Source organism: Rhinichthys klamathensis, unplaced genomic scaffold, assembly GCF_029890125.1.
Source record: "Rhinichthys klamathensis goyatoka isolate OS25496 unplaced genomic scaffold, OSU_Roscu_1.1 h1tg000059l_1, whole genome shotgun sequence".
Lineage (NCBI taxonomy): Eukaryota > Metazoa > Chordata > Actinopteri > Cypriniformes > Leuciscidae > Rhinichthys > Rhinichthys klamathensis.
The window spans coordinates 7,804,063-7,822,309 of NW_026606604.1; the positions used below are offsets into that span (position 1 = coordinate 7,804,063).

The 18,247-nt window shown below is 40.2% G+C and overlaps 1 protein-coding gene across 1 annotated transcript in view; it reads left to right on the top strand.

The window, feature by feature from the left end:
- Window positions 1–18,247, top strand: part of dpyda.1 (dihydropyrimidine dehydrogenase a, tandem duplicate 1) — a 190,950-nt gene that overhangs the window by 106,553 nt on the left and 66,150 nt on the right. Inside the window, 3 exon segments of the mRNA XM_056249222.1 lie at window positions 5,041–5,205; window positions 9,565–9,633; window positions 18,074–18,157. Of these exon segments, the coding sequence (XP_056105197.1) occupies window positions 5,041–5,205; window positions 9,565–9,633; window positions 18,074–18,157 (318 nt within the window).

Sequence of the window (18,247 nt, forward strand, 5' to 3'; positions counted from 1 at the left end):
ATCCAAACTGATGGTAAGGAACCTCGTGCATAATATTCCCTGCAGTTTTGATCTTCTGAAATAAGAGAATTACTGCGGGATGCTGGATCTGAATAGCGAAGCATTTGATATGGTATTAGTTCAAGCCTGTGGTTTAATGTGCGGGATTATCGGCCATTGAGCAGTATATTCCGCACTTGATCTCCCCTGCGTGTCTAGAGAGGGGGAGAGCAAAAAAATAGATGGGAAACAGCAGCGAGCATCTTCCTCGGGATAATGAAACGTGTAAAGAGAAACAGATATTCCGTTGCTTCATTTCAGAGGTGGTTTGTAAAAACGTGAAAATATGCAGATGATCGCAGTAAACATCAGTGCAGTGGTGAATTATGATCGTGCGCTCATACTTCCAGAAGGCATTTCTGGTATATAGTCTGTTCGTGAGGTCAGAGTACAGTATATTCTCATTAGTATGTGAAAGCACGTGGTCGCGGGCTGTGATGTTAGCAGGAGTGTGTGAGCTCGGCAGCGGTGTAGCCTGCTGCATTTTGATTAGTAGTTCTTGCATGTGTCCGCTTCTGAAAGCCTGTTTGTTGTACAGGAGGATTAGGGGCCTGTTGTGCTGTGATAAAACATTGTCAGCTCAAAAACACACATGAAATGGTGAGTCTCTGTAGGAGAAAAGAAAAGAAAAACGGTCCTCCCTGCATTTCCTCTATAGGTCACGGTGTGCGAATGAATGGTCAACGGACCCCAACAGAAAAGAGTTCTTAGACCTGTGACGTGTGTGAAGAACGAGCACGCAGCCAAGAGGGTGTTCAGCCACGTACAGGGGAGTCCAAACGTTTGAGACGCCAGTGAAAATGCTTGCATTCTTAATTATTTACATTTCATTATGACTTGATTCAGTGGAACAAAAAAGATGCATATTTCTGGGACTGGCTGCTCTTTTCAATACAATGAATGCACCATAAAAGTATCATTAAAGTGGTTCACACAAGTCTCGAATTAGTCTTTTGAGTCTGATATGTTTAATTAATCACACGATCCAGTTCACAAAACTGGATTTGTTCACTAATTGAACTGCTTTGAGTCCAATCTTTTCAATGGGCCAGTTGATCCAGTTCACAAAATCAGTCTAAATGGTTTTTTCACTAATTGAACTGATCTGGTATTTTGAGTTCGATCTTTTCAATGAGTCAGTTGATCCAGCTCACACCACCAATCTAAATGATTTGTTCATGAGTTAGACTTTTGTTCATTTGAGTCAGATCATTTGTCATGATTCAGGTGATCCAGTTCCCAAAATCAGTCTGGATGATTTGTTCACTAATTGGACTTATTCGATTCTTTTGAGTCATATTTTTTAAATGAATCAGTCTAGTTTGCAAAACTGTTCTGAATGATTGGTTTACTAATTCGACTGCTTTGATTCTTTTGAGTCAGATCTTTTCAATGGGCCAGTTGATCCTGTTCTCTAAATCAGTCTGAATAATTTGATCACTAAATTAACTGATTTGGTCCTTTTCAGTCAGATCTTTTCAATGGGCCAGTTGGTCCCATTCACTAAACCAGTCTAATTGACTTGTTCATGAGTTAGACTTTTGTTAGTATGAGTCAGATCATTTTCATGATTCAGTTGATCCAGTTCACAAAAACATTCTTAAGGATTTGTTTAATAATTAACCTAATTTGATTCTTTTGAGTCAGATCTTTTGAATAAATCGATTGATCCAGTTCACAAAATCAATATAAATGATTTGTACACTAATTCAAATGATTATATTCTCTTCAGTCCTTTTCAGTTAATCAGTTTATTCAGTTCACAAAACCAGTCTGAATGATTCATTTACTAATCAGACTGGTTAGGTTCTTTTGAATCAGATCTTTTGAATAAATCGATTGATTCAGTTCACAAAATTGATCTGAAGGATTCATGCACGAAAGTTTTATGGACCACATTTTTATGATGATTTTCAATCCTTTTTTGGAGCTTGAAAGCCTCATTGCATGGAAAAGGTTTACTAGTAGAATTCTTTCATATTTGGTCTTCAGTTTTTGTCATTTCAATTTTGTCCAAAATGCTAAAACTTTGTTACTTTTGCATTTTTGAGGTTAAAATAAAACAAAATAATAAAGAAAATAAAGAACTCCCAGATTTTGAATGTGTTCTCCGACATTTGGACCCCACTGTTGGTTGAAACAGAAACCCAAATAAGGTGTCCATCCCAGGCAGGTTTAATCCCGTCTTCTGCTGGCTGGTGGCAGTCATGCATATTAACACTACGGTTTGTGTGGAGGAATGAATTTATGTCTTATGTCCATCGGCACTCATCTTTGGGAATCCAATTTGCATTGAAATGCATGCTGGGAAGGAGAGAATGGGAAAGGCAGCGTGTGTATGCGTGCGTGTCTTATCTCCCGTCGCTGTGTGCGGCACCTGTTTCAGCATGCCAGACCTCTGTCTTTTGGGTAATTTTCATGGTTTCTAGTTGCTTAATATTAAACGTCTTGTTCCACCCTCGCCTGATAATCCAAAGCGCCGGCAGCCAAATGTTCCCTGGTCACGGCTTCATTAAATATAGACTTACAGATTGGCCTCGAGCTCATGGGATGGTTGTCTGAATTCCCAACAGGGTCTTCACTGAAGGGGCCGAGGTAACGTCTTTATCTTCAACCACAAGTCCTGTATGAAAATGTCACTCATAAGGCTGAATCACAGAACCAGACACTTGAATGTTTGAATGTACCTGAAGAAAATATCTGTCAGCAGATTCTAACTGTCGATCTGTGGTCCTAACAGAACCTCATCTTGTTACTAATGATGACGCACTGAAATAAAAAATATAAGTGTTGTGTATTTGTATGTTAGCTTTGAGGCTAGTGGACCTTTAGCATCCATGGAACCTTTCCATTGCACAAAAGCTTCTTTAGATTTGAAAATGTTCTGCACACTAAGAAAAGAAATTGTTCTTTTAAAAACGGTTCACTGAAAGGTTCTTTGGGGAACCCAAATCATCATTGTTCTATGGCATAACAATATAACCCGTGTGTGGTTTTTCCCCCTCTCTTTTATTGTCCGCCAGGTGAAAATTGTTAGTCTGTTCATACCTCTTCTCAACAAACTGCATGATTTGAGTTGTCACTCATGTCCGCACCTCAAGCTACATGCCCATGTTTAATATTTAAGGTTGGAAGTTTGAAATCCCTAAGCATATGTCTGGGCAATAGTCACAATGATTTAATTACTTTCAAGCATGGCAAATAAATAAACCTATATGAAATTAATTGAAATGCATAATGAATATTACAAAAACAAACCACACATTTGGAGCCTCACTTCTAAATCAAATTTATGTTAATTAGATCACATTGTCAATGAAAGCTTCTTGTCTCCATGGCTTGAAAACTGCTCAAATGTTGTAAAAGGAAGTTTGCCTGCCATTATTGTAATTGTTCTGTAAAGGCGTAGGTTCTAATTAGGATATGCAAATCGTCCTCTCACACTGTTAAATTATGATGGATGGTTTATCAGAGTTCAAAGGATTAAGCTGTCACTCCCTTTTGTTTGTTCTATCGAGTTTATCGGTTCAATTTTCACAGCAAGAGAAGTCGGCGAAACACGAAATGTAATTTCTTAACCCCTTAGCCTCTTAGCACTGTGGTCTTAGACACATTGGATTAAAATGAGTCCCTCTTTGTCTTTAATTAATGATGCTTGCTAAGGAGTAGAACAGACCCCTAACCTTCAGTATTAAATGTCAGCGCGTATCTCGTCCCGCACTGTTGACATGAATGATACCTCAAATCATGGTGTGGTATTACAAGGAGGGTCCTGAGCCATATCTTAAGACCAGAAAATCATCAACTTTAGTGAGCACTCTCTAAAAAATAAAGGTTCTTTATTGGCATCTACTGTATGGTTCCATGAAGAACCATTAACATTCATTCCACAAAAGGTCTTTATAGTGGAAAAAGGTTCTTGAGGTTATTAAAATGTTAAGGGGGGAAATGGTTCTTTTAAGAACTGTTCTATTAAAGGATCTTTGGGGAACCAAAAATGGTTATTTGTGTGTAGCAACCTCAAAACAACATCCTTGCGAAATCTGTGGATTTTTAAACAGGCAAAATGTAAATATAAGCTCAGTGTGTCATTTACACATAGGTTTTAAATATGATACAACAGATTTCTTGGCTCAAAATCCAGAAGGTATGTGGTAAGAGCCTCAATTCATTGGCTTGGTGGAAACTCATATTGACGACCAAAGCCATTAGCCAATAGCGGTTCACTCGATGGCACGATCCTCGCGACTCTGCCAGCTTCATTAACCGGGCTTCTAATTTACCCCGTGGACTGATTACTGTCTGGCCGAGATGACCTGTACTCTATATATCCAATCAGTGATGGATATTATAGCAGCTTGGCAGAAGACTAATGCCAAGAGATGAATTTTCAACTACTGCTTAATGTAGTACAGAGAACATCTATCATGGCTTGTGGGCATGCTGGCACTTTTGAAGAACGACAAGCCTCTGCTACATGTATAAAATGTAGTATGGAAAAGTGTGAGAATAGGAAGATATTAGTGCGAAGTGATAGATGATTGACTTTATTTTGTAGTGTAAAAACCCCTTTTTTTGTGGTTCAAGTAGACTTCATTTTCCCTACTGCACGGCACAATTTCAAACGTGTATGATTAAATATGAATTTAGCTCCACTTCAAAGCCCCTTGGGAGAGGGAAGCAGAAATAACACTATTGAATTTGTGTCATGAATTTCTGTAGAATATGGTCATAATTGTCTTCTTTATGTTGTTCTACACAGAAATTATAGCCGCAGAGCATATTTTATAGCAGCAAGAGTCTGTTGGGATAGTCGGAGCGAGGCATATTTGTAGCTCTGCCTCTACTGTGTAGGTCTGTTCCCTTAGTACGCTAATTATTAGCCGCTAATGGAGGTGTCCCGAGGTCATGTACCCATGATGGAGTCATTATGGCCATCAAATCTGAATGGTAACTGCTTAAATCCAAACATTTTCTCTCTTTTTTTTTTTATCCATGCAGGATTTGGTCACCAATGTGTCTCCACGTATAGTGCGTGGAACCACTTCTGGACCGCTGTTTGGACCTGGCCAGAGCTCCTTCCTCAACATTGAGCTGATCAGTGAAAAGACGGCTGCCTACTGGTGCCACAGCGTCACTGAACTCAAAGCTGACTTTCCTGACAATGTAAGCACAGATCACATGTCTTTAACATCTAGAATGGTACATTTTAGGATATATGTTGCTTTGAATGTGTTTAAAGTGGTGGAATAACACTTCAGGTTAAGGCACAATGCGTCGTCTGTCTCTGTGCTCACCGAAAGTGAAATATTGCATGAGGATGAACGACCTCTTCATCTTCATATTTGATGTTTGATGTTTGCAATGTTTCCTCTAAGCTGTGCATTTGTGCTGTTCTGATGTTGCTCCCGTGCAGACCAAAAGAAAATCCACACAGAGGACAGACTCAGAAATGTGTTTGAGCTTGAGAGCTTTTGAATCAGGCCTACATCAATGGGCAGCATTTCAACTGGAGTCCATCTGCATGTCCACTGATTTTCAGCATGGAACTGAGGGTATGTTTACACGACAACAACAACGTTGTCAAAGCGATCCCCGTTCACACGGATCTGCAAAAATTACTAAAAAGGCTGTATTAGTTGGCGATGTCACTTTGTCAAGAAACACCGCGTGAACATTTAAAACGCATACACATGAAGTCGCCGTTTTCACAAATTCACGTTTTTGTTGTCTACATGGAGACTGTAAAGGCATCGGTTTCAAAACCTTGCACTTTGAAACCCGTTTTCAAAAGCTTGCGTTTTCAGGCCCCCAAAACACCGTTGTCATGTAAATGAATGGCCAAAAGGCATACACATTTTTGAAAATAGTCCTTAGTTTCATACATTTTTAAAAAACTTATACTATTTTCAACAATAATTTGGATTTAATGACTAATAGACCTGTGACCATATTCAAATTAAATGACCCATCATACCACTGATCAGCTCTACCAAACTTGGATGTCTTTTTCCAGTAATAAACAAACACTGTTAAGTTGTTTTGATTGATACTGTGAAGCAGCTTTGATACAATCTGTATTGTGAAAAGCGCTATATAAATATATTTGACTTGACTTGACCATCAAGAAAAATAATAAGAGTAATATACATGCTATATATATTTATACATATATATATACATGGCCACATAGTGCATCTCCCCAACCCTACTGTATATATAGTTTGTGATAAATTGTGTGTGATCATTTTATAGGTGGTCTTTGTAAATGGGTTTTACTGTATGTCTTGTGAACCGTGAACTTCACAGGTCTGGCACATGGGATTTCTGCTCGTGTCTGAAGGGTCTGCCTTGTAGCAAAATATGTTATACTCCCACCTATAAAAACATTTAGAAGGATCATTCTATTGACAATATAGACCAATGAGATTCACAGCGGGGATGCACGTCAAAAATAGAATCCGTGCATCCGTCAAAATGTCATGTTGTGTGACACTGTTGACAGTCCCAGCTAGTTAGAGATGTGATTTTTATGGAGCCGTGGCTAGTTGGACAAGGTGTAAGAATATAAGAATATTCAGCTTGCCTTCAATAGCAGAGCAGCTGCTGTTTTATTTCTACATTAATGAACATAAAGATGCACATGATATGAACATGTTGAGAAGAGAAAATAGTTATTTCTAATCTCTTCCTCACAATGTATGGGAGGAGGTCTCCATCTTTGGTGAAATCCACATGGGAGTCTCTGTGGTAACTAGTTATTTTCAATTTTTCCTCTGTGGTTTGGCTTTCAAGTCATAAAATTTGAATATGATTTCAATATTCATTTCTCATTGTTCCATTTATTATTCATAGTAATGTGATCCTCATGTTTGTTAATGAAATCCAAATATTTATGATGTGAGCTAGCTCCATCCATAAGTACTTTTTTTTTTTTTCTGCCATCGTATCGGTACAGCAGGAGCGGCATATGCTTGCTGGAATTACAAAATGACAACTCATTTGTTCACTTCTAAGATTCTTGTATCTGGGTTTCTTTTTGTGCTCAAGAAATATCAAAGGATTAATTGATTTCTGCAGGACATTCTAACGGCAATCATGGGCAGCACTAATGGAAGTGAAGCCCAGCATTCACTGGGGCGGCTTTTGTACTGAGGATGAAAGCAGCAGAGATGTATCGCTTTCTTTTTGAAACAAGGTGAAGAGAGAGTAGAGAAAGAGAAGCGCCTTTTAAGGGCCCAGACTGAGTAGACAGATAGACAGATACAGTAGATAGATAGATAGATAGATAGATAGAGAGAGAGAGAGAGAGAGAGAGAGAGAGAGAGAGAGAGAGAGAGAGAGAGAGAGAGAGAGAGAGAGAGAGAGAGAGAGAGAGAGAGAGAGAGAGAGAGAGAGAGAGAGAGAGAGAGATACAGTAGATGGATGGATGGATGGATGGATGGATGGATGGATGGATGGATGGATGGATGGATGGATGGATGGATAGATAGATAGATAGATAGATAGATAGATAGATAGATAGATAGATAGATAGATAGATAGATAGATAGATAGATAGATAGATAGATAGATAGATAGATAGATAGATAGATAGATAGATAGATAGATACCCAATGTTTTGCCGGGTCTTCTAGCCAAATGCTTTAGATGCCTCTGAGTGCGTTGCTAGCGCAATTATAGTTTCTGTTGTTGAATTTGTCAGTTTGAGAGAGAGAGGTCAGGATGGGCAACTTTCAGATTGCTTCGTTCTCGTGTATTCATAACTAACAATCCCTCACACATACACCCACTGTGCTAAAACCTTCTTTACCGTTCCCGAAAAAAAGAACTCTCATCAGGATGCTGCTATGACCAGTGTAGCTCAGTACTGGACAAACTGTGGTGTGCCGTTATCAGCACTTTCATTTTTTCCCATTATTAGGAAATGGTCATAGCACTGCGTTAGAGAATCGGCGGGAATCATCGCTCCACATGTTCTCATATGGCCTCCAGGTGACTCATCTCCATGGAGACACATTGTTAGAGTGTAAGGTGGGTTCGGAGGCACTCGCCCGGAGGGAGGTTATTGAGCTTATAACCAGGTAATCCCTGATCTTCCTCAAACCCCGCAGCCTCGGCACCGGTTAATGTGACGTTCCAGCAGGGGGGCTCAGGCTGGATTGGTTTTAATAAACTTAAAACTAGATCCCTCTCCAGCTTCTCAAGGGCCGTTCTGCAATAACGTGACGTTAAAGCAGGCAAAGGTCAAGCCCAAATCAAAACAGAATACTCGCGTTGCGTATAATACCCGAAATGAAGCCTGCAGCGTTGATCTCTTCGTCTTCTTTAGGAACCCCGCTGTTGCTCTCTGATGGCCTGAGGTTTATGGTAATATTATCAAACACTATTTCAGGGTGTATCAAATATCACTTATATGTCAGTGTTGTACTGTAAATCTCAGCGGTAAATGTCAGAGTGCTTAACTTTATTTGCCCCCTAAAACTTGGCAATATTTTCTGCTCTCGTGTAGGTGGGCTAAGCTTAGCGCCTAACTGCCTGCTGCTTTTGGGAAAGCGTAATGCCCGAGAGATTTATATCTAGCGGAAATTTGTCCCGGGGGGACAGCACAGCCTCCAAGTTTAATATCCTCCCATGAAATCAGTTTTCTCTGAGTCTCCCCGGACTCCTGTTCTCCTGTTGTTAGCACCAATCTTGTCCGTCCCCTGTGCCGCCCACCTCCACCTCATCAGAGGCGAGTGTAAGTCATGGACTTCTGATGAGACAACAGTTTAGATGTAATCGCATTGTTGGACCAAGTAACACATGATAGACTGGTCTTCATTGCGTTTTTTTTTTTTTTTTTGCTGGGTCCACATCTCTGCAGCCATTAGCCACATAATGGAGTGTGGCCACATATGCGGTTAACACGGTTAGATTTTTCCTGGAGAAAAATCAAGATGAGGGACATGGTGTGCTGAAATGTTAACCTGGTAGCTACTCTTTCCACTAGCAAGTGTAGGCTGAAAGTCCATCTCTGGAGAATTGAAACTATGGTGCGCTCAGTCCAGTTTCAAAAGCTTTTTATGTTCGTGATTACTGAAAACCAGGGGTTGTTTTTGAGAAGCAGACCTTTCATAACCTGTTTTATGACTGGCTTATTGTGTGTCCGAAGGAAAGGAAACAACAAGCGGCACAGGCTAATCCAGCAAATGCTCTTATCTAACACCCTGCTCTGGGGCTTGATACTGTTTTAATAATGGCAGCGCGACAGTGGATTTGTCCTGGTCTTGTGAATTATAAATATTGATTTTATGACTTTGAGGGTTGAGAAGAAGGCGGCAGCTGCTTTTTAAAGACAAGATAATGGCCTTCAGATCCATTTTATAATGGGACAAAATGGGACCTTGATGGGGAAACCTTTTGTACACAATGAAACAGGCCTCTGTTTAAGGCCACAAGGTGAGACAAAGAAAACCTGTTCTTGAATTCTGTCCATGCTAAAAATCTCTCTCTCATTCTCTATCTATCTTCTCTCCCCCATAGATTGTCATATCCAGCATAATGTGCAGCTACAACAAAGCTGATTGGACCGAGCTTGCCAAAATGGCAGAGGTGAGTCTTTGTTATGCTAATTTGTGAACACACACAGTTGTGAAATAATAACCTCTTCCCTTAGGGATAATTTGGCTCTTTTGATAACACTGCATGTGTACCCACGCCATCACATACTGTCCTGTACCAAACTGCAAAACCAACATTTACTGTTATCCAAAAAAAAGAGCCCTTTATTGAATCGCTGGCAGCTAATCCTGGATCTAAAGTAGGCTACATTTACGGGAAATGCTCTTCGGAAGCAACTAATCTGATGTTGCCAAGAAGCTGAGAGGGATGAGACAGAGGATGCCAAGGAGTGAGCTGCTGATGGTTGGATGAAATGGGAAGAGAGATGGAGAGGGGGAAGGAAGGATGGAAGACAGAAATTGAGAAGGCTTCCCAGACCAGACATCATCAGGCCAGTCCATCTGTGAGAATGGAGTTGTCCAGATCCCAGGATGTTGGAGTCAAACTAAAGAGGATCAAAATACTTTTAACTGCAGATGGCCACAACCCCCTGACTGCAATCGCCATTCGAACAATATCATCCTTAAAGTCCCCGTGAACCGGAAGTTGCAAACGACTTTTCTCCAGTGTTGTGACGTATTTCCGAGAGAAACGGAATACTAAATGAGGCAAAATAGTGGGCGTGGCTTTTTTCCCAACTAGCACCTGATTGGATCTAGAAAAGTAGGTGTTTTCATTCAGTCTGTCTACTGTCAGTTGGAGGGGCGTGATTATGGATGTTAAGAAGACGCCCAAACCTTGAAACCTACGTCATCAGGCAAGGTCCTCCAACGCAGAGGGGAGGGGAAATTTCAGATTTTGATTAAAGATTACGAAGCCAAAAATTTTTTTTGTGTGGATTGACTTGCATGGATGAATTGTTCACCACAAAACGATCAATTTAGGCAAACAAAGTAAGTATGGTCAATTTTAAATTCATGGGGACTTTAAAACATCATCAAACCTGAAACGCTATCAACTGCAAACAGTTTAAACTTTAAAAAGGCATCTTCCTCAATAGGCATCAACTCCTAAACCGCATCAATGCCAAATAGCTATCAACTGTAAACAGCCTCAAATCCAAGATGCCATCCACCTCAACTGATATCAACCTCGAAACGTCATCAATCCCAAAATGCTATCAACTACAGATGGCTTCAACCCCAAAAAGACATAAATTTCAATTGGCATCAACTCCAAACTCCATCAACTCAACAAGCCTCAGCTCCAAGAAGGTATCAATCTCAGTTGACATCAACCCTGAACTACTATCAACTGCAAATGCCCACTGCAAATGAACGGTACCAATACTAATTTCCCGAAGTATCGATACTCAGGCGCGTTGACAAACACCACACGTGACGCACTCGTCTCATTCGCTCTGGTTAAATAGCAAAAGTGAAGTGAATGGAAAGATGGCGAGGGCGGCGCCCCCGCGACCGGCTTTGGTTGATTGATAAAGAACACCGCGAGCGGGCATGTCGGAGAATTGCGCGGACACGCGTAAAAAACACACCGCGAGCGGGCATGTCGGAGTCGGAGAATAGCGTGGACACGCGCTACACACCGCGAGCGGGCATGTCGGAGAATAGCGCGGACGCGAGCGGGCATGTCGGAGAATAGCGCGGACACGCGAGCGGGCTGCGGGCACCCAACAGATTGTTTGACTATCAATAATCCCTCACATCACTCATTTTTTAAAATTATTGTATAGGTGACTGTATACAGACTTAAGGAACAGGCTCCAGGGGTAGGCTACTATTTAGCAGCATATGCTCAGCATCAGGGGTGTTTGTTGTTTGGACAGACCTGCCCCCACTGCTAAAAAAAGTCCTCAAGGAAACACTGTAACTCTTCTCATTTGAACTTTTCTGAAACATTAACCAAGATGGCCTAGTATTGTTGTTGATAAGAGTCTGTGTTGTCTCGTTTTAATTCTTAAAGTTAACATAATCTGACTGAGGAATCTTAGACAAGTAAATATTGTAACTGTGGTCAAATGTAAATTAACTGGTGCCTATTTAACTTTATTCAAAAATTATTATTTAATTCTGCAATTTTCCTTCATTAGCGATTATCATCAATTTGATTACACAGATATTAATTAAACTAAACAGCTATCTCTGAATTCAATAATGACATGCCTTTAACTGAAAATTGAATGTTTAATCTTATTATTATACATTACTGACTCTCTATCCTCCAATTTGATACTGTTAAGTGCTTTTTTGTTGCAGTATATTTTAATCTTAAACAGTAGGTAATAAAAATACATCATGTTAGCTCTGGTCCAATTAAAAAATATAAACAAATAGAACTCAGGACATTTTTGTTCGTGTAAAATATACCTCATTGTCATGTTCTAGACTTGTTATATTTAGCTTTAAATAAAAAAAATACCCCCTTAATATTGTGGCAGCTTTTTCTCCGTGGTATCGAAAATGGTATCGAATATCGATATTTTTCAAGGTATCGTATCGAAGTTAGAAATTCTAGTATCGTGACAACACTACTGTCAACTCCAAATGGCCTCAACTCCAAAACAATTGAGCCTCAATTGACATCAATCTCAAACAGCATCAGCTCAAAAATGGCAAAATTCATCAACCCCAAAAATATCAAGGCCATTATACCATATAAAAGGTTGTTCGCCATTCTGAATTGAATTGAGAATGCCTATTCAATTCCAATTCAGGTCCCAAATTTGAAGTGAATTTGAATTGAGGTAGCAAACACAATGCAGAATTTCAATTTCAATTTTAATGAAAGGGTAAACTGTGTAATTAGAAGCAATTTATATAACTGTAAATTTTACAAGAAAATGATCATCAAAGACTTTGAATATTGGCTTGACATCACCTTGAAGTTTATAGGCCCAATCGATAGTTTTAGGTTTCATCATAACATTTGTCGACCTGGGTGGCAGAACACTTCATTTCCCAAAATTCTTTGCTTGAGTTAAATTAGCTTGAGTTAAATTAGTCTGAAGTGCAGTTCTGTAAATTCCTTTTCCTGTCATTTTAATTCAACTTCCTCATAAACTGGAAAGGAGCCACTTCTTTAATTCAGAATTTTGCTCAATACTGACGATACACACCTACACACACATTTTCTGCAGACTTGACACACTCAGATATTTCTACACACCACTTATACACACACACACACACACGGGGAGATATAAACACAGGCCTTGATACTTTAAGTGGAAATGGAGGGAGACAGTGGAGTGACCCCGGGATTAATCATAGTTGACTTGCAGATCTCAGGCGCTTAATTGTGCAGAGAAAATGGCTGAAAGTAAACAGTCCGCATGTCAATGTGTTAATTCTGCTATCGATTACATCGACGCGTCGTCCTATCTTCTCTCTCACCTCATTAAACCGGCCTGTCAAACCCACCCAAAACCCTCTTTTACTAACGGCAAAGATGGACATCTGGTATTTTCTGTCTCGCCACCCCCCTCCATATTACTGTCATTATGTATTCGCCTGACATCCCCCGTCACTGGAGCCCAGGTACATTTTGCATATTGTGTATTCATAAGGCAAGCAGATGATGTAAAGCATGGTGAGAACATCGCTTCAGGGTATGGCTGCCATGTCACACCCCACTTCACACTTTAAGCTCGGAAAAAAACAACAACAAAAATGAGCACAGGACTGATTTGAAGCTCTTGCTCTTTTACCTATACTGGATGAAAGTGAAAGCATTGATCTGTTGTCAGAGATTAAATGAGAAAAGGATGAGCGGGAGATACGGATGATCGAGGTGAAGTGGTGAAAGACCGTTTGTCTGCCGCCGTGGGTTTTAGTGGACGGCGAACTCCTCTGTGGACTGAATGCCTCATCTTTCTCGCGTCTGCTGTTTAGCTACCTGTGCCAGCAAATATGAAATAAAGGCTCAGTTGCCATGGCAACTCAGTTTTCAAAGAGAATCAACCATTCATTCCCACTTTGAAATCTAAGGGAACACTTAACACTGTTCCTCGCCTAAGGATACTACTTAAAAGTTTTTTTTGTGCTTTCTTTCCCTCCCTTGCACACCCATCTCTCTCCCTCTCTCTCCGTCTCATCCAGACTCTCTCTCTCTTTCCCCCTCACAGAAGTGTCAGTCTCAAGTAAACCATTCTACTTGCAGCCGCCACCTCTCCTCAGCTACTTTCCCCTCCATAAAATCGCTGCCTTTGAGAGAAATATTACATCATAACGATGTGCCTGAGGCTATAATTCATAAATGTCAAAGTCTCTCCGTGAGCTGTTCCTATTTTATCCAATTGAAAGTTGGCAGAAGAAAAAGGAACAGTGGATTGCAGATAAATGGCTAAAAGCAGGCCCAATAATAAGTGCGCAATGTGCAGTTGTTCGTGAGTGGCATAGCTAAAGAATCCGTGAACGCGTGAATTTAAACTAATAAAAGCCTGTTGTGACAAGAAGACCTGCAAAAATATTGCATATGTCCACTATCTATCTATCTATCTATCTATCTATCTATCTATCTATCTATCTATCTATCTATCTATCTATCTGTCTGTCTGTCTGTCTGTCTGTCTGTCTGTCTGTCTGTCTGTCTGTCTGTCTGTCTGTCTGTCTGTCTGTCTGTCTGTCTGTCTGTCTATCTATCTATCTATCTATCTATCTATCTATCTATCTATCTATCTATCTATCTATCTATCTATCTATCTATCTATCTATCTATCTATCTATCTATCTGTCTGTCTGTCTGTCTGTCTGTCTGTCTGTCTGTCTGTCTGTCTGTCTGTCTGTCTGTCTGTCTGTCTGTCTGTCTGTCTGTCTGTCTGTCTGTCTGTCTGTCTGTCTGTCTGTCTGTCTGTCTGTCTGTCTGTCTGTCTGTCTGTCTGTCCTATTGTAAGGCCTATAAACCCTCAAATGTCACAGATTTATTTTTTTCCGGAAAGCTTTTGAAGGAAGCTTTTTCAAGCCAACGTTTGAAGTTGGTAGAATTCCACTTCCTTACATTCAATCCTGTACCCTATTTGTTATCTCATTTCAAAATCAGTATTATTTCAGTAAGTGAATTGGAATTGGAAAGGCATTCCCAATTCAGTTCTGAATGGTGCACATCCCTGTTTCTGTAACTTAAAGGTGCTTATAGCAATTTAGCTTCCACCACCGTGTCTCTTGACTGAGCTCAGGAGTGTTTTCTCAGGACACCTTTTTCAGTGATATCTGTTAGAGATAAGGGACATGTTATGCATGTTATACTTATAGCACTTTTTAGCATGGTGTTATTCTATGATGACATCCTATGAAAGACTAGGAAACAAATTCAACCAATTTCTGTTGTGTGGCTACAAATAAACATGTTATGCTAGTCTATTTGCTTAGGTTAATGAGTGAATTAAGACATCTACAGTATAACAACCATTTCTCTTTAGCTGCCATTCCTCTCACCTTTTTAGTGCATATTTTTTCACCAGACACTCTGTTCCTCTTCCACTTCTCCTCTCTAATACCCCCTGAGATCAAACTAGACGTGCTGATCCAAGGAGTATGACAGCGATGGGTAATGTTGTCCTTATCAGCTTTAGAGTTGATAATCCTTGTCAAAGACAGCGTCAGGTTTGATCCAGATCTTCTCTTTTGTAGAGCATGCCCTTAAACTGCTTTCAAAAAAGTACTGTGACTGATGATATCAGTTGATAAAATGATATTTTGATGTTCTGAGATAACACTTAGGGCCAGATTTACTAACAGCTTGCACCAGCTCAAACCCTTTTTTGGTGTTAAAAAACTACTGTCAGGATTTACTAAAGACACGCAGTGAAAAACTAGGGCAGAAAAGCCATGGAGAGTTATTTTTGCCACTGACATTATTGCATATGCATTTGTAAGAGTTTCCCTTTTAGATGTAACATTAATGGGAGGAGAGTATTTAAATGAATCATGCAAGGTGATTTACTAAGGTTTGCGCTAGTCAAATTACTGGTATTTACGCCATTATTTAACACCCCCTAAAAAAACATGTGTTGATCCAGACACTAACCTGCGCAGATTTTGGTACTGTAGATTGCGTTGGTCATTATGGAAATGATCCGGCTGCATCGGTGTTCTTTAATTTGCACATCGTCTGTAGATCACGCACAGAAATCTGGCCGTTTTAGTGGAATTCAAAAAATTTAAGATAGATGTGCAAAAGTAATGTGGGCGTATTGTCAATTTCTTTATTTCTAATTATCAGTTTGAGCAGATATCAAGGCTGCACCTGGAAATCAATATTGCCTGAAGAGTCATTTTCAAAGGAAGAGCCTCATTTTGGGAATATTGGGTGGTACTTTGGTACGTTGGGTCCAAAACTTGCTTGAAATTGGACCATCTAGTTGTCTTGGCGTAGATTCGAGAGCAATTGCAGTGCAATATAACTATCCGATATAAGAGAGAAAATGCAACAGGTTCTGAATTAAATCTTCCAAATGCTCCTCCCTTACATTGAATCTAGAGACCTGAATCTAGAGACTTGCCTGTGGACTCTTTTGAATACCTTAGCAACCATGTAGCATTGAATGCAAAGGCTCCATAGACAGACACTTGTATATCGTAACTCATACAGCTAGAAAAGAGAGATCTCGCTGCTCCAGGAAACTGCTCTTAGCATTTTTTATTATTTTTTTCTGCTTCCTTTGGCTTATTTTAAGTATATTTTAAACCCTTCTCTCTCAGTGCTAAGCCTGCAATATCAAACAGTCGTCTTGCTGGCCTCTCTCTCTGAAAGCAGCTTACGGTGATGAGAGATGATAGCACTTAATTCACTGTGTGCGTGTCTCCCCTTTTTGTTTGACGGGAGGGCAAAAAGGAAAGCCTGCCCCCTCATCCACAACCTCCTCCTCCCATTCCTCTCTCTATAAAGGGCATGAAAGAAACTGGGTGAAATTAAACATTATTGATAATTGGCTTTGGGATCATGGCACATTGTGTCCATTTTGTACCTGTATTTGGTCCTAATTGACCATGAAATCTAGGGCCTAATCCTGTAAGGTCGACAGGTTTGTCCCGTTCCCCCGTCTGACAGTGATAAATAGCATCACCCCACCTCATGGTCCTCTGCACTTTGTAAGGCTAAAATGCTTATTCTTTTCCCCCTTTAATGGCTGTCAGTCTGTGGAAAATCATAAATCTACAGATGGAGTCACTGTGGCAGGTTTGTAGAGCTTTTTGTAATTGTTTAAATCCCCCATGTGATGTGGTTTAAAGCCCCCGTGGATCTGTAATTGCCTGTCAAACTCGGCTCGGCTACGGCTACGCACCCCACCCCGGTTTGCGTGCCGCCCGCCTGCTCGCTCACTCGTCTCTCGTGCATCCGTGTGGAACACTTATCACCACTCTCATCTATTTTACAGCCAATGTCTCAGTCACCGTTGATTTGCTTCGCTCATTGTTTGCATCTGCTTGAGTCTGATAAACAATAAAATTGTTTGTTTTTTAGTCATATTCTTTATTAGCTTGTGCGTCTGTGTCTTTTGCGTTTGGCTTTGCTGTTGCATGGTGAATAGACTTAGATTGCATGGAAAGATTATTTGAAAGTACATAGCAGAAAGATTGTATATGTGATTAGTTATGCTCTGTACACTTAAAAATAAAGGTTATTTGAAAGAAAAGCGTTCTTTGCTAAACCATGAAGTGCATTGAAGAACCTTTGCTCTGTGGGATTTGTGAGTTGGTTCTTGATGTTTTATTAGAGTTTCTACAGATTGGTATGTCGTCCCTGAACACACAAAGCCCTCATACAGTGGATACATCAGGGCCGGTTAATCATTTTCTAAAGAACCATGTAACTTAAAGGATAGCTCACCCAAAAATTCTGTCATTACTTTCTGACTCTCATGTCTTTCCAAACCTTACTTTCTTATACAGAAGGAGAATTTTGAAAAACTCTTTTTGTCCATACAGTGAAAGTCTATGGGGTCCAAAACAACCCCGACTACTATACTATCCTTTTAAATTTCTCCTATTTCAATGCAAAGACCTGCTTCTTACTCACCAGCCATCTGAAAATGTGTGTTTTTCTGTTGATCATGACTGCGATAATTCATCTAATGATGATCAAATGATGTAGAAATTCGCCATAACTGACATTTATCCATATGATATCCAGATGACGTGGGCTTATTTACCTGTCTGGGTCACAGTGATGGAGTAATGCCGCACAGTTTCAGTAAAGCACAACAGAACTGCTGAATTCTACACAACCGAGCATTTTGAACAGGCCTGCAAGATGTGAAAATACTTTTTTGGGGCCGTGTTTGCTGGGTTAGCTAATTTGCTTTGATTTCTTCGAACCAGTTGCTAAAATAATGTAGACAGTGTGAGCAATTAATTTTATGTAGCATATAACAGGTTTGCATTTGAACATTCACAGCTTGATTGTGATTCAAAGCTGGAAATGCATTGAATTTATACTTCAATAATTGGAGGCTTTTGCATCCATCTCACAGGAGTCTGGCGCCGATGCCCTGGAGCTGAATCTATCATGTCCTCATGGAATGGGGGAGAGGGGAATGGGGCTCGCCTGTGGGCAGGTAAATCCAACATTCAACAGCCACTGTACCATGCAGAGACAGCATCAGCTTTGAGGAACAGCAGCCACACAAAATGCTTTTTAGCCTCTT